The sequence below is a fragment of the Orbicella franksi genome, chromosome 7 (genome assembly GCF_964199315.1).
Source record: "Orbicella franksi chromosome 7, jaOrbFran1.1, whole genome shotgun sequence".
Lineage (NCBI taxonomy): Eukaryota > Metazoa > Cnidaria > Anthozoa > Scleractinia > Merulinidae > Orbicella > Orbicella franksi.
The window spans coordinates 8,890,023-8,904,726 of record NC_138151.1 but is presented as its reverse complement, the minus strand read 5'-3'; the positions used below and the strand labels follow the sequence as shown (position 1 = coordinate 8,904,726).

Sequence of the window (14,704 nt, the reverse complement as noted above, 5' to 3'; positions counted from 1 at the left end):
TCCACTGACGACAGTTTGCCATAAATATCTTTTGTTCTCCAGAAACGTGGTGCGAAGTCGAAATAAGTTGACGAAATTGTGATTTGCAAAGGTTTGCACGTCTTCTATTTGTGTTGTAGCCTAAGATAATTTATTTTTTGTGTTGGTAATTCAGATCGTTCATTCTCAAAACGGTGTATCTTGTTTTCTCTTCTAGCTAAGTAGCGATTGATTTTGACTTTTTGTTAGAAGGATGTTCACCCGGATATTCAATGTCAGGTTTTTACACGACGAGTTTCACGATGTTGCAGGAAATAAAAGATGTTTAAACTAGCTAAGTTTGTAGTGGCGGCTCGCCTGTGGGACATCATTGTGGAAACCTCTCGTTCTAAAGTCAATTTAAACTTAGACATTTTATATCGTGTGTTAAGTTTACAAATTCGATTCAGAAGACATCCATTTCCTCGTGTATAAGTAACAAGATGGTGAGCTCAAATGTGACACTTCAGACAACTTTCGTGAGCTTATAGTTCTACAGATCTACTGATTTAACATCAGCCAGGTATTGTTTTGACCCCCCTCAGTTCTAACCTGTAGCAAATACGTTTTACTGATTTTGAATTGTATGTAAACAGTGGCCATCAGAAAGTGAATATATTTTACCAGCTGTTCCATCAATCTGTTATCAACAAGAGACCTACAACTGCAGCACGCAAACGTTAAAGATGCTATTATTTAACCGGAACGTCATCTGTGATGATGATCCTACTTCTCCTCACTATGTGATAAGAAATTCAATTTGGTAGGTGAAGAGAATTAAAAATCTGATCTTTCCCAGGAAATAAGTATTGACTTTATAAACAGAGAAATTATCTCGGAGAATCATTCTTGTCTTCAGAGGCCTTTTAATATGGTATTACTCTATCTAATGGCTAACAAGCTATGTAAATGTGAACAAATATGTATTGAAAGCTTTACCTTCAAAACATCGAGAAAATTTTAATATTGGTTCATTTCAATATTTTTATAATTTGCGTGAAGCTGACTCTGGGTTAATGGCTCTTGCACAATGGGAAAATATATACCAGCTGAAGTTACGAAATATGCCTGCATCACAATGAGATTGTTACAAAGGTTTCTAGGAAGGTATGATTGATTTGTCTTTGTTTGCACAAGTAAATCTGAAGCTGAATGTAAACTCTCTACAAACTTAGGAGTGGTTTATATCCTTCAAGTTCTTTTGAAGGGAGAGAAAAGAAGGCCTTAACCCATTGACTCACAAACTGACCCGTTCTCAATCCCAGAGTGTTGTAAGTGTTGTGATGTGACCAAGAGAAAGTCAACCTGGAAAGCTAAACTGGGTTGCCCAGAGTTGTACGTAACTCGCTTAATGAAGCAACTTCACCTAGGACTGGTTAATTTAGCACATTGAAACTATTACGAGAAATTTTTACTCTAATATTTTATTATTTTTTGTCTTTTCAATTGCACACCTTGCACAAGGCAAAGGCTGAACACTAACAAAACATTTTCATACAAGTCATTGATAATAAATAGCTGAAATTATAAAATTGATATTCACAAATATAGATCTACAACAACCTGTTATTAGCATCAGTGAGCTTATTAAGAGAATACCAAAGTAGTTTCAACTGTTGAAACTAAATTTCCAAGTAAATAAATTAAAAAACATTCTCTTAATAACCAGTTATGTACATCTGAGATCTTATGTGACACCTAGTTGAATGAACAACAACACTTGCCCCTGGCATACATTTCTTGGTAAATTTGGGGTCCTATATTTTTATGAGTTTGTAACAGATTCTTATGAAACTTCGAGGATTTACTAAATTCGGAATAATAAATTGAACTATGGAGGTGATTTCTGTCTATTTGAAAATTACAAAAAAAATTATTGATATTGCGTGACATCAGTAAAAAGGTACATTACTTTTTACAGTTTTATAAAAAACACAGTACAAAACTTTTCCAAAACTTAAGAATCCCAAATTTTACTAAATATGTAAGAAAAAAAGTCATCGTTGTTCTCAGAGAAAAAAAAAACAATTGTTCATAACTGGTTATTGCACAATAACTTAATTTGATCCTGCAAACATTGAAGTCAGCATCATCTTTCTCGGCGTATTGGCAGCCTTTTGGGTTGGACAGCTTGTGGTCTGCGTTTGATATAAAACTCCCATTCAGACCAGACTCCACTGAAATGAGTGGCCCTGAAAAATAAAAATAAAAATTTAAATGATTTTATACATTAATTCAAATAAACTTGGACATTTGGGGATAGGTAAATATTTATGAAAATAAAATGAATGAAGATTACATTGTAGAGCCCTATGCAGATGTATTGTTACAAAGTCTGCTTTTTTATGAATAATTTATCTTCATGTTTGGTTCATAATAAAACCTCCCTGGAATCAATAGTTTGTATAGTTTTCATATATTTTAAAGGGTTGTGGGCAAACGGTACAAGTCAGATGACTGAAGCCTATCAAAGGTTAATTCACAGGTCACCCAAGCGTAATATAAGAGTTTGTATGGAGAACTGTGGCTAAAATAAAAGAGTTTGTATGGAGATCAGGAGTTGACATTAAATTCGTTCAATGTATGGGTAATTTTCTGAATAAAGACTCTTGAACATTCAATGGTGTCATTTTTTCTTATCCTGGAGAGTTTAAATGAGACTTGAGCGAATTTTGAAATATTTGTCCAACGGTACACCATAGGACAACATTAATTAAATTCAGGAATTAAGTTCGACAAAAGCACGGCAGAAGCACGGCGTCTGAATCAAACTTTTGAATTAAGTTCGGCAAGCAATTAAGTTCGACAAGCTCTGCCGTGCTACACGACTCTGAAACGGCAGCGATTCAAACGTCGTGCTTCTGTCGCGCCAAACTAAATTCATAAATTATGTCAATGTGTTTTGGCGAGATTTCGTTCCCTCGGGGAGTTAGGAGGAGAATTGTTACGAGGCTTCAGTAAACCCTGGATTTGATTCGACTCTGGCACGACGTCTGAATCAGAGTTGATTTCCTGCCGTGCTACAGTCGAACCAAATTGCAATTTAGTTCGGCACGGCAGAAGCACGACGTCTGAACTGGGCCTAAGTGCAAAATGCTAACGTGACAACAAGCAAATGAAATAACATGCACAAGAAACATAAGCTTACTTATCAAAGCCGAGTTCTTTCACGCTTTCCATGGCTTTCTTTGCTCTCCTTCCCGATTGACAGTGGAAGATGAGATTATCATCTTTTACATCTGGTTTTTGGACTCCATATTTTTGTTCGAACTCTGCCGGGCTCAAGCTAAATGCCTCAACGACTTGTGACACTGAAAAATAACAATAAAAATAAACTCGAGCGTGACAATCGTAGTGGATCATGAAAATGAGACGAAACATTTCTGAAAATTGACGAGAGTGATGAGCAGCTGTGCCTATCATAGGCGAAAAAGTTTATACCCCGAGATTGAAACCGAACTTGTAAGCAAGCGAAATTTATCAAATATTCCCTACAACTACTTACAGGGTATGTTCACAGACTTTGGTATTTTTCCCAGTGAGGCAAGTTCGTGGGGCTCCCTGACATCAAAAAGTTGTATATCACCATCTATAACCATATCTTTCAGACATTCGAGGCCGATCTGGCTTTGATCAGCTTCTTTGCTACAGGACCAAATTCGTTCTTTGGGTCCAGCATTCGCTGAGAGCGCCTTTGCGATAAGAACACGGGGTAGAACACTTTCCGAAAGTACAGACTTGGTTAATCGGGCAACTGCGCGTGAGGCCATTATGAAATGATTCGAAGCTCTTCTTCTGAGGGTGACTGAAAAGTTTATGCAGCTCGAGCGGTTTTGACTTCTTTTATTAGCATTCCGGTGACATTTTTGAAAAATTTACATCATCTAATAATGACGTCATCGTTTTCGAGGAAATTCTTCCCAAGGTGAACAGAAGGTGTGCGGTTGTGAAAAAATCAACGATTTTAAGTTTTCATTTGAGAGAGCGAAATTCATTTTGTGTTTATATCGAGAGTGGTACAAAATATTTTAATGTTTTCTCCAAAAAAGCCATCTCATAGCCCGAGTTTCGAAGCGCCGAAAAAAGTAACGCAATCGCGAACGTGCATTTAGTCACACCTCGAGTACACTGTGTAACGGTTGTAACGTAATCTTGTCCAAATGCCGGTGAGTTACTGCACGCTTTAACTTTACGGACACATTATACAATCAGTGATGGCAAGGTCATGTAATATATATAGATATGTTATAAACACACTGACAGGCCGTAAAGACAAAAAGAAAATGGACTGGAAAATCTGTTTTAAACGTGACGTAAACCCATGGCGTAAAATCATTTGACGGAGCTATTTGACGGTCTTTGACATCAAACTTTTGTTTTCCATTTCACTATCATCTATCTTTCGGAAGTTCTTGATGAGTTGCGACAATTGGTTACGCATGGAACGTTTCCCGTTTCAATATCTCCAAATCAGGAAGTGTAATATCTTGGAATTTTCCTTTTTCAATTTTTTTTTTTGATGCCCAATTTTAGAGGAGGGCGAAGAAGTGGCCGATAAATTCATGTGTCGCCTTCAAAATAAAGGTGTCATTTTTGCAGTCCGAACAATCAGACAAACAAACAAACAAAAAAGAAATGAAGCGTGGTTATAGTTAATTTGCCATGTGCGTAGGACTACAAAGTCTACAAAGGCATAATCCCGTGTCCGACAGGGGTCGAGCCCATATGAAGCACGGTGACGCCTCACACCTCGACGATGCCGCCCCTAAACAACCGGAATTCTATAAAAACAAGCATTTACAAAAAAGCTTGACACGCACTAACAAATTATTTTTTTTTTTTGCGAAAAAAAATCAATAATATTCATTAATGCCAATGTATTTTTAAGTAATGCTATACCAATAAATCGACTTTTGTGACCGTTTCTTGACTGGTCACGCAATCTTCGATCGTTCGTTTCGGAAAGGAAGATTGCGTGACCTCCCAAGAGAGCGTCAGCAGTGCCAACCTCGATTCCAGGCTCTCTCTCTCTTGCCCCCTAAACGACAAGCACAAGGGAGGAGAAAGAAAGAGAGCCTAAACGATTGAGGTTGAAGTAGTGCATGGTAATGTGACTGAGACGTTATTTGGACTGACAGAACTGGTGCAAGCAATAGTAATTTTTTACAAAAATTAATCAGTGACAGTCAACTTTCAACCTGTTATGGGTTTCTCTTGGAAGTGAGTAATTTGCAATTAAAAACTTCTTGGAGCGAGCGATGGACCAGATCTACAAGGGATGCGATTACTTTTTATCACATTTCTAACGTGTGAGCATGTTTTAGCTGGAAAACAGAGCAAAGGAAAAGGAAGGTGGGTGAAGTTTCCCTCCAGCTCACTTCATTTTGGCTTTTCCTTTTTGTCCTATCTTCCACCATTGACCAACGACCCTGTTCAGAGGCTAAATACAGGGAAGAAATGGTGAAAAATGAAACATGTGCAGAAGTATGACTTTATTATTCCTTGTCAGGTGGTCTTGATCAACAATAAAATTCCAATACCGGTGACTGTTCGGGGGGGGGGGGGGGCGGGGAGGGGGGAAATGGAGACTGGACTCAAGAGAGTGGCAGAAATAGGCCATTTCAGAGTTGCCTTTTGCCTCTGTGTCAAAACGAGTCTTCGTGCCAAACCACTGACATGGAAATGTGTTCCACTTGCATGTTCATTTTCATGCAAATCAAATTCATTTTCATATGAAAGGTTTTCCAAAAAAACTTGTCTTGAAACAGAGGCACAACTCAAGGTAACTTGGAAATGGCCTATTGAGCTGAACAGTAATTTTATATAGAATGGATAAAGTCTGCTCCAATCTTATGTGACTAGGAACATTACTACTAACCCTGGATGGGATGTTATTCAATAACAGGTAGTTTGGTGGTATATGTCAGGTTTCTCCAACAATTTTCTAGTAATAATAATTGAAAGGAGAGAGGGGCACTGTCAGAACTCAAGAACAGTACACTTTATACCAACTTACATCCCTGGTATAGCTTAAAGCTGGATAACCCTTGGGTAGTTAATCACATTTTATTCTGGGGCCAAAATGGGGAAATATACATATTTTAACACCTTTAGTTGAATATGAAAATGAAAATGATTCAGTTACTACTGAAATGAAAAACAGTTTAAGATCAAAACTATCAATTTTATTTAGTGAAAAACACTATAAGAATTTATTTGCTTTACTACACCAAAATAGTTAAAATCCAGCAACTTGCTATCCCTTTGAGCCACTCAATAAATTACAATGAACTTTTACATCAACCTGTGTCAATTTAACCATTGGATTTTTCTGTATAATCGACTTGTGATGCCCACTCTACAAAACCTCCAGGATAATGTTTTGCCCTAAAAAAAAAAAAGAAAAAAAAACACATTTTAGAGAGTGCATGTAAGAGTGAAGGTCCTTAAGAATATATAAACTTCATGGTTACACCATCAATTCTAGTATCCCATTGGAATGTGCAGTTCCAAAAAATATCCATACCCTTCCAAGGGGCAGGGGATCTTGTAAGATAAAATACTTTGAAGTAAAAGTGTGAACCAAAACTGGAATTTCCAGAGGGATGGGGTGGCTCAAACCAAACAACTCTCTGTAGGAGGGGTATGGATATTTTCAGGAACTACACAATGCAGAGAAGTCATAGAATACAATACACGATTGTCAACAAATCAGAGCCAAGTATTAAATTCTGCCATTTGACAAGACAGTCTAATAATCTCTAAAATATGTCAGAAAAGCCTTACATTCTAATTTGAAAACTTGGCTGATTGGGCTCTTCTCGTAATGTGCCAAGCTGCAAGCCAACACAGCTGTTTCTAGCTTCTTAGAAAACTCATAACTTGCTACAGACAAGCATAAAAAGCTGAAATGTCTTCAATTCCATTACCCTTAGTGTTTTCAAATAATGTAAATCTGAAGTAGGTGCAGTCCCTGCTGAAGCACTTGTGAGAGTGTCATAAGAGACACCCAGTTTATGAAAACAGCCGACATTATAAATATGGTTATGAAAAACAAAAGACCTGCCAAAGTTCTGGCAGGTGCCAGATCTTATTGAAAGCAGTGACTGCAGTGCAGCTGCTGTTAAATTAGAATATATTTCAGAAAAAACTAAAACTATATAGCTTTTTGTAATTTTTAAATTTTTTAACGAAGACTAGTGAGCAGCACAAAAGAAGACTTCTAGTAGTTGCCAGGGTTGTCATTAATTTTTTAGTCACCTGTAGCCTTATTCTCCACACCCATAGCAAATTTGTTACTTTGTGGGTGAATTCTCTAAACAACAGGGAATTTCAACCATAGCGTCAAGGGAAAATCAAGCATAGTCAGCCGTAACAGGTGTTATGGCTCACGGCCCTTAATGAGAGCCCTGGCTGCAAGCTTTTTTGTTTATTTTCTCAGATAGAGATGAAACATGAGGGAAATAAACAAAAAAGCTTACAACTACAAGAAGTGTTCCTTTGCACTGCTCACTAGTCTTGGTTAAAAAATTTAAAAAAATAAAAAAAATAAAAAATTAAAAAAATTACAAAATTACAAAAAATTACAAAAAATTAAAAAGTTAAAAAATTAATAGATCTAGAAAAGTAGAATTTGCATGTATCTTACTTAGTGAAGCCAATCTGATGGACGGCTTCCATTGCTGCTCTACTCCTAACTCCTGCTAAGCAGTGAAACACAATATTTGCATCATTCTTGCTTGGCTTTTCAACATTGTATTGTTCTTCAAATTCTTCAGGATCCATTGTAAAGGCCTCAGGAACTTTTCTTACTGAAATAAATAAAGTTTTACCAAAAGTCATGAATATATGAGGCAAAATATTTATTTATAAGTGGATGATAAGTGGCAGATCTAGGGGAAGGACCCAGGGGACCCAGCCCCCCCCCTCCCCTTATTTTGGGTAAGAAAAGAAGAAATAAGAGAAGGAAGGTAAGAGGGGGAGGGAAGAGAGGGTGCTTATTCGAGGGGGGGTGGGTGCTTATTTTAAATCTTGGCCAATAGGAGGGGTGCTTATTCGAAGGGGGCACTTATTTGAGGGGGGGGGCACTAATTCAGGGATTTACGGTACATGAAAAAGAGTAAAGGCAATGAAACACAAACATTCTTTTTTTTCCCTTTTTGAAAAAAAAAAAAAAAAAAAAATTGTGCAGTTACAGAAAATATCCATACTTCACCCCACAGAAGAGATTGGAGGTGGGGTGGGGGGTTCTGTTAGACCAAAAAATTTAAAGAAATGTATGAAGCGTAATCAGAATTTCCAGAGGGGGAGGTATGATATTTTCTGGAGCTACACATTGTCGATTGCATGATGGGAAAAGAAACACTTTATGCATTAGTTGTTCTTGTAGTGAGCCATTCTTGTCCCCAGAGGCTGCGCTCCTTTTGGTCAGCACCAAGAATCGTGACCTCTAGGCTGGTCCAACACCGGAAGTCCGCGAATCATGATCTTCCTGTCAAGTCTGACAAATCTGATTGGCTGTCATTCTCATCCCCAGAGGCTGCACTTCTTTTGGTCAGCACCAAGAATCACGACCTCTTGCCTAGTCCAACACTAGAAGTCCGTGATTCATGGACTTCCCATCACTCTGCGCAAGCTCAGAGTCAAGTCTGACAAATCTGATTGGCTGAGAATACAAAATGATTACTCCGTGCATGCTCAGAAAATTGGACTTTCCCAGAGGTCGCGATTCTTGGTGCTGACCAAAAGGAGTGCTGCTTCTGGGGAGGAGAATGATTGGCTGTGAATACAAAACAAATACTCTGCTTGCGCTCAGAAAATTGGGTCCGGCTATAGGTCATGATTCTTGGTGCTGTCCAAATGGATAGCGGCTCGGGGGATGAGAATGGTAGCGTGCTCAATCAAGGCCTGACTCCTCATGTTTTTTTTTTTTTTTTGGCAAGCAGTCTTTTAAACCAGTTTGTTTCAGATTATGATAATGAATATGAGACACTGGAGTACTAAAAAGCACACTGGTGATGAACATTTAAAACTAACGATTTTTTTTTTCAAAAGAGCAACAGTTAAGTTTACTTATAATATTATTAATTAATGCTTGAAGTAATAACACACCAATCAGACGTGCTACACACAGATCTGTGAGCTACAGTAAAAATTCAGACTATATCATTAACTTACATGTAAATCTACATACATGGTATATTCGTAGCACAAGCGATTTTTCCTGTCTCCACCAACTCATGAGGTTCTCGAACATCAAACAGCTGAACATTGTTAGCTGTTAACATCGCCTTTAGCTCTGTGATGCTTATATCAGTCCAGTGTTCCAGAGGGGTTGTCGATGTGTTCCTTTTTGCACACTGTACGCTTACAGCAGGTCTTGTAATTCCGATAACGTCCAGGAAAACTCGGCTCGAGGAAGTGGTACAGGCATTCTTAGGTAGACAACTTCTGGTCGTTGCTCCAATCAATCTCGCCAACATCAACATTGCGATGAAGGAAAGATACCAAACTGCTGCTCTTTTCTTAAGTTGAAAATCCTTTGACATAACTCTGTAGGAAAATCGAAGGAATTGTTGAATTACTGCCAGACACCGACGGCAAACTACTAGACGTGAACTCCAGCATGTTTGCTTTCATCTCCGATTTATTCTTTGAAAAATTGGCAGAGTCACCCTGGTAACTAAGGTGTATTTTGAGCCTGCGATACACTCTACTGAACAGCGTATACGACCTTGAAACTGGGGACGAGGCAACCTCATTCCCAGTGTCTCTCATTTTCTGTCGAGGTTGGGGACGAGGTTCTGTCGACGGCCATTTTGAATTTTGTTAGAGTATTTTGTGTAGCAAGAGAAATTCACTGTCTTTCCAAATGTGGTACGAAGCTTTGCCTGGGTTGATAATCATTGGAAGTTGCATAGCCTTCACTGGCTGGGGATTGAAGGTTGTTGACCGATTGTTTCAGGAAGGCAAGGTAATTGAAGAAAAACAACAGTCGGTTCTGATTTGGCCTTGAAGCGCTGTTGTCTTGATTTCAAACAATTAGAGTTCAGTTCACATTATAAATGTCAGGACCTGTTTCAAACTCTTTTGTAGCCTAGCAGATACAATGTGGATAAGTTTGACCAAAGAATGATTGACAGGGATGAAAAGATTACTGGATCTCAATTCAGACAAAAGGTTAGCTTGGTCATGTAATTAGAGCAGAAGCAAAGATATGCTTCTGAAAAGGGTCAGGAAAACAAACAGTTAAGCTTAATTGTAATTAGTATCACTCAACTAGTGGACTAATGCAAATCCTGCATTTTAATTGGCTACCCTACTAGAGGCCTATTAGTAATTGAGCGTGATGCTTTCTTTTGTTTTATTCCCAAATAAATATTTCTTCAACTTGCATTTGCTAACGTTATTATTGCCTTTTCTGTCCGACTAGTTGGGTGATACTAATGCAATTAGACCCTTCGCCCTCAAGGGCCATGGGTCAATAGCCCATTTGGCTTCACTTCATGGGCTATTAACCCGTAGCCCACAAGGGCTACGGGTCTAATCTTCAATTAGCAACATTAAGGTTCAACAGTTGTAAGAATCGGGCTTGACCTGTCGTCAGTGTGGTGCTTAGGGTTGCTAATTAATCAACACCACAATTCTACCCTGGGTGCGCATGCCAGAGGAATATGTTTCCAAGGTGCAACGGAATGTGGCTTCAGTCTTTGGTTGCCAGCGTGACATTCTGTTGGACCTTGGAGAAAAAAACCCTCTCTACCCTGGGGTACCCCAATTCTTAAGAAAAATTAACATTTGAAGTAGGATAATCTTTGCTGACATAATTGTTTACATTTTTCCTCATGAACAAATGTCTTTTTACAGAGAAAGCATCATGCTAGACACAAATTGACTACAAACATTTAAACAGCTTGTGAAACTTAGTAGTTGGTGAAATTTTTGGCTCTTTGGGTGTAACATTTGAGGAGAAATTGGCTTTCAAAAACTGCAAAATTTCTGGGTGGCAAAAGTGCTGATGAGTTCATACATTCTTTGTAAAATCTTGAGTTCTTAAACCTGCATTGTGCAAAAAGTATTTGATACATCAAGCTTTCATCCTCACTTTAAACCCTGATTGTTTTACATCAAGTCTTTGCAAAACTTCAATGTATGTCACAAACATATAGATTTTGTTTACTTTAGGAACACTGATCTGGATTCCTGGGTGATAAGAGACAATATTGATCGTAACTGATCTTCTTGCTTTTTTTATTCTAGTCTTTGTAGAGGAGCAAGGCCAAGTGAAGTGCTGTAGTTCTGTTTGTGGACTTTTGAAATTTCATGCTGGGAATATGTTCTTGTGTTAATGAAGCTGCCAGGTCTTTCGTAAACTTCATGTAATTCTGAGTACCCTTAAAATCACTTGTAAATAAACTGGAATTATCACCTTGATCTGTTTGTTTTGTGGTTGCCTTCGTTCGCAGCCTGCATCACTGTTTATTGCTCTCCTACATGCAAGGAGAGGGAAGGAGCTGCACGCACTTTGGGAAAGGAATAATTGACTGCTTTGCAAGATACTTTGTTGTGTTAAACTTGGCGCAAAACAACCATATGAAGTCAAAAGCTCGTAGATGGCTGCCTCAGGGAACAGCAAGATGTCTGTGCCACCAGAGATATTTTTTAGAGTGACCTTAAGAGGAAAAGAGAGGGGTTTGGGTGTAACTTTTGACAGATGTGCAAGCATACACACGAACACTGATTTGGAAATTGTTAATAGAATTCTGTGACTGTCTCACTCTGAAAGTTAATTTGAGGCTACTTTTAAGGTTTTCTTACAAATTTTGGCCCTTCCTGTCTTTATGCTAAACATTCATTAAACATTTTACGCAGCTGGACAAAAATGCTGCAATTTGGCTTTCTGTTACCATTTGTATCTTGTAAAAAGAGACAATGAGAAAAATCCCATGTGAAGGCTTGGTTACCCTAGCAAGTGGCCAATGTGTTCGCTGTTCACAAAGATTGACACGAGTATATCTCATTCACAATAGATCATTTTACAGTTGTCTGCTCAGTGACCTGGCCTTTGTATGGCAGCGAGGCTAGAGTTGACCTTGTTTTGATACAGACCTCACTGCTTTTGTTGTGTAAAACAAGTTGTTCTGATGCTAGCGAGGTGCATTTACATGACAAAAGCAGTGAGGTCTGTATCAAAACAAGGTCAACTCTAGCCTCGCTGCCATACAAAGGCCAGGGCACTGAGCAGACAACTGTAAAATGGTCTATTGACTACTGATGAACAAAAGATTCAAACAGTTTCACCCTAAAATAAATCATGAGATCTTTTACACGATGAATTTGGAGTACAGGAGGGGTTAATCAGAAAGGTAACAGGAGAGAGACCACTGAGACCTGAGGACAGGAATTTTGTTAGAATTTGCATGATGGAGGAAAATGACCTGTTTTTGGAGACCAGACAATATCATGAGAATGTCATGCAACGCTCCTTTTCAGTATCAGGTAGAAGGGTTGCATGACAGTTAGAGTACTGGCTTTAAAAGTACACTTGTGATCAGATAAAGGGGTGGCTGATGTTTCAGAAATGGAAACGAAGTCCAATATGAGGGGAAAGGCTTTATAAGCTACACAACACAGAATACTTGGCAAGTAGTTTGAAATGGTGTGGAAAAATAGTCTTTAATACAGGTACAAACCTAGTTAATAAATAAATTATTTCACTCTGAGAGAGAAAAAACGTACATGTATGACGACAGAGATTTACAATTTTCACGAACGAAGAAGTGCTATAAAACTATGACCTCTCTAATCTTCATAAAAGACAACACTAATTCATTCTAAAAGCTTTGTAATGGCAACAAGACTAGTAGAAAGAATCTTACGTTTACTACAAAGTTAGGAACTCTGAATGACACTAGACCACAACAAATTATTCTACAATACAAGAACGTAAAAATATTGCGTTCAGTTTTCTGTACTCGAGGTAATGTTCATACTGTAGCCACACAATGCTTTAGTTACACGCAAGAAGTTCGAACCCGTCGAATAACCGCTGATCAATAGTCAAGACTCATCAGAATCGCCGTTCCGCGCTTGATCCAATGGTCTGACGTCATAGCTCCCGCCTTCAGGTCCACGGCCACCACAAAGGACGCTCGGCCGGACGTGCCTGCTCGGTTAGGGTAGTAATAACACGGGCAAGCGTATACACCTGCAACACGTGAGAAAATGGTTAGGGACTTCTCGTGAGCAGATAACTAACAGTGTACAATGAAACCAATCTCCAGATTGAGCTCTATTTAGATCACAACCCGACTGCCCTAAACACGACGAGACCAACGAGAACATAGCCCGCGAACACAGACAGATTTCCAGCGTTTGTCTTACCCCGCCGCATTTATTATTTTTCGACGGCGTGAAAAGCCCGACTGCCCTAAACACGCTAACGAGGCCAACGAAAACATAGCCTGCGAACACAGACAGATTTCCAGCTTTTGTCTTACCGCGCCGCATTTATTATTTTTTCGACGGCGTGAAAAAAAGCCGGAAATCCGTCTGTGTTCGCAGGCTAACGAGAACGTCGCTAAAGATCAGGTGTAACAACAACCCCTACTTTTACACGTCCGCTATATCTAAAATCTGAGCAGGTCTTGGTCGGCGTTTGCGTGAAAAGAACAACGTGAAAAAGCAGCGTTAATTCAACAAATTCTACATTTTTTGGAGGAGAACCGCGAAGGATAACTTATCACGATTCTATTCTATAAACGTATCCTGCTGAAGGGTAGTTCTGTCAACGATAGACACACCAGACAGACTTGAATAATTGCACTGGAGATTTCTGAGTTAGCTAAAATATAAATTCGTGTTATAATTGAAGTACAAAGAGGTATAATGGCTCTACAAATACGCTTTACATCTTGGTGCATCTCTAAACCGTCTGCTACAAATTGACGACGCCGGTAAAATGACCACGTCGTTGAATTTTCTGTAAATCTGTGTTTCTATTTGACGTCTCTTCGTATTTAGCTACAAGGTAGTTATGACACCTTGTTGACTCTCTTAATACTTATAGGAAAGACCTACCCTTGCCACTTTTCTTCTTGTTTTCAACAGGCTTGAAATGAATTGTGGGCATGGCGCTAACGAGCTGCATGGGCTCTGCTTCTATGAGGCACGCATTCTTCTTGTCCCAGCCAGCTCCTTCCAAAAAGAGCCCACGGATCCACACGCCATCCTGAAAATGAAAAGAAGAAAAAAGTCTTCGTTAAACTTTGTTCGCGTTATATTTAACGTTGTGTTTGCTAAACTATGGATTAGTGCTAGTGGGAAATTAAGGCTGCCCGTCAGAGGCAATCATCAAAACTACCACAGCACCCAAAACAAATAACTTTGTCAAACTGACTGCGCAATGTCTTGAGGTTTATGGCATCGTCCGCAAACTGGACGAGAATGGAATGAAATTCTCGAACGCCTATCCTCACTCTGATTCTCAATCAAGGACATGGTGGCTTGCATTTCCAACAAACTTAACTGCACTAATACAAGATTTTGTAAAATATGAGAAAATGACGAAGGCAACACTGAACAAAGAAAAGTCTCGCACAAACTCTAAAAAACAATTTCACTGGACAGTTACGAAATCATTAATTACTTTTACTTTCAACAAACAAGCTCTGCAAAAACGCTGAAT

General features: G+C 38.8%; 4 protein-coding genes across 4 annotated transcripts in view; 1 reads left to right on the top strand and 3 right to left on the bottom strand.

The window, feature by feature from the left end:
- Window positions 1–73: 73 nt before the first annotated feature.
- Window positions 74–6,095, bottom strand: LOC145493377 (thiosulfate:glutathione sulfurtransferase-like). Its single transcript, XM_081472836.1, has 3 exons — window positions 3,524–6,095; window positions 3,167–3,329; window positions 74–2,210 (listed from the first exon to the last, which is right to left on the bottom strand). Exons 1-3 carry the CDS (start codon window positions 3,786–3,788, stop codon window positions 2,108–2,110), a joined length of 531 nt encoding a protein of 176 aa, XP_081328962.1. The 5' UTR covers window positions 3,789–6,095; the 3' UTR covers window positions 74–2,107.
- Window positions 6,096–6,181: 86 nt separating this feature from the next.
- Window positions 6,182–9,736, bottom strand: LOC145493373 (thiosulfate:glutathione sulfurtransferase-like). Its single transcript, XM_081472833.1, has 3 exons — window positions 9,212–9,736; window positions 7,667–7,829; window positions 6,182–6,405 (listed from the first exon to the last, which is right to left on the bottom strand). The coding sequence occupies exons 1-3, from the start codon at window positions 9,564–9,566 to the stop codon at window positions 6,333–6,335; spliced, it is 591 nt and encodes a 196-aa protein (XP_081328959.1). The 5' UTR covers window positions 9,567–9,736; the 3' UTR covers window positions 6,182–6,332.
- Window positions 9,737–9,794: 58 nt separating this feature from the next.
- On the top strand, window positions 9,795–11,451 carry LOC145493386 (NADH dehydrogenase [ubiquinone] 1 alpha subcomplex subunit 1-like). Its single transcript, XM_081472847.1, has 3 exons — window positions 9,795–9,991; window positions 10,114–10,197; window positions 11,278–11,451. Exons 1-3 carry the CDS (start codon window positions 9,890–9,892, stop codon window positions 11,284–11,286), a joined length of 195 nt encoding a protein of 64 aa, XP_081328973.1. The 5' UTR covers window positions 9,795–9,889; the 3' UTR covers window positions 11,287–11,451.
- Window positions 11,452–12,286: 835 nt separating this feature from the next.
- LOC145493288 (dynein axonemal heavy chain 2-like) overlaps window positions 12,287–14,704 on the bottom strand; it is a 74,169-nt gene continuing 71,751 nt past the window's right edge. Inside the window, exons 96-97 of the mRNA XM_081472713.1 lie at window positions 14,098–14,248; window positions 12,287–13,225 (exon numbers count right to left, since the gene is read on the bottom strand). Coding sequence (XP_081328839.1) covers window positions 13,071–13,225; window positions 14,098–14,248 — 306 coding nt within the window. The 3' untranslated portion in view covers window positions 12,287–13,070. The remainder of the gene's footprint in view (window positions 13,226–14,097; window positions 14,249–14,704) is intronic.

Excerpts from the sequence above, each read along its gene's own strand:
- LOC145493386 (XM_081472847.1), top strand. The coding sequence starts at position 9,890 with ATGTGGTACGAAGCTTTGCCTGGGTTGATAATCATTGGAAGTTGCATA. Across the intron at positions 9,992-10,113 it reads GATTGTTTCAGGAAGGCAAG|CCTAGCAGATACAATGTGGA; the intron begins GTAATTGAAGAA and ends ACTCTTTTGTAG.
- LOC145493377 (XM_081472836.1), bottom strand. The coding sequence starts at position 3,788 with ATGGCCTCACGCGCAGTTGCCCGATTAACCAAGTCTGTACTTTCGGAA. Across the intron at positions 3,330-3,523 it reads AAAGTCTGTGAACATACCCT|TGTCACAAGTCGTTGAGGCA; the intron begins GTAAGTAGTTGT and ends GTTATTTTTCAG. Across the intron at positions 2,211-3,166 it reads AAAGAACTCGGCTTTGATAA|GGCCACTCATTTCAGTGGAG; the intron begins GTAAGCTTATGT and ends TTTATTTTTCAG.
- LOC145493373 (XM_081472833.1), bottom strand. The coding sequence starts at position 9,566 with ATGTCAAAGGATTTTCAACTTAAGAAAAGAGCAGCAGTTTGGTATCTT. Across the intron at positions 7,830-9,211 it reads TTGTGCTACGAATATACCAT|TAAGAAAAGTTCCTGAGGCC; the intron begins GTATGTAGATTT and ends TATTTATTTCAG. Across the intron at positions 6,406-7,666 it reads CATCAGATTGGCTTCACTAA|GGCAAAACATTATCCTGGAG; the intron begins GTAAGATACATG and ends TTTTTTTTTTAG.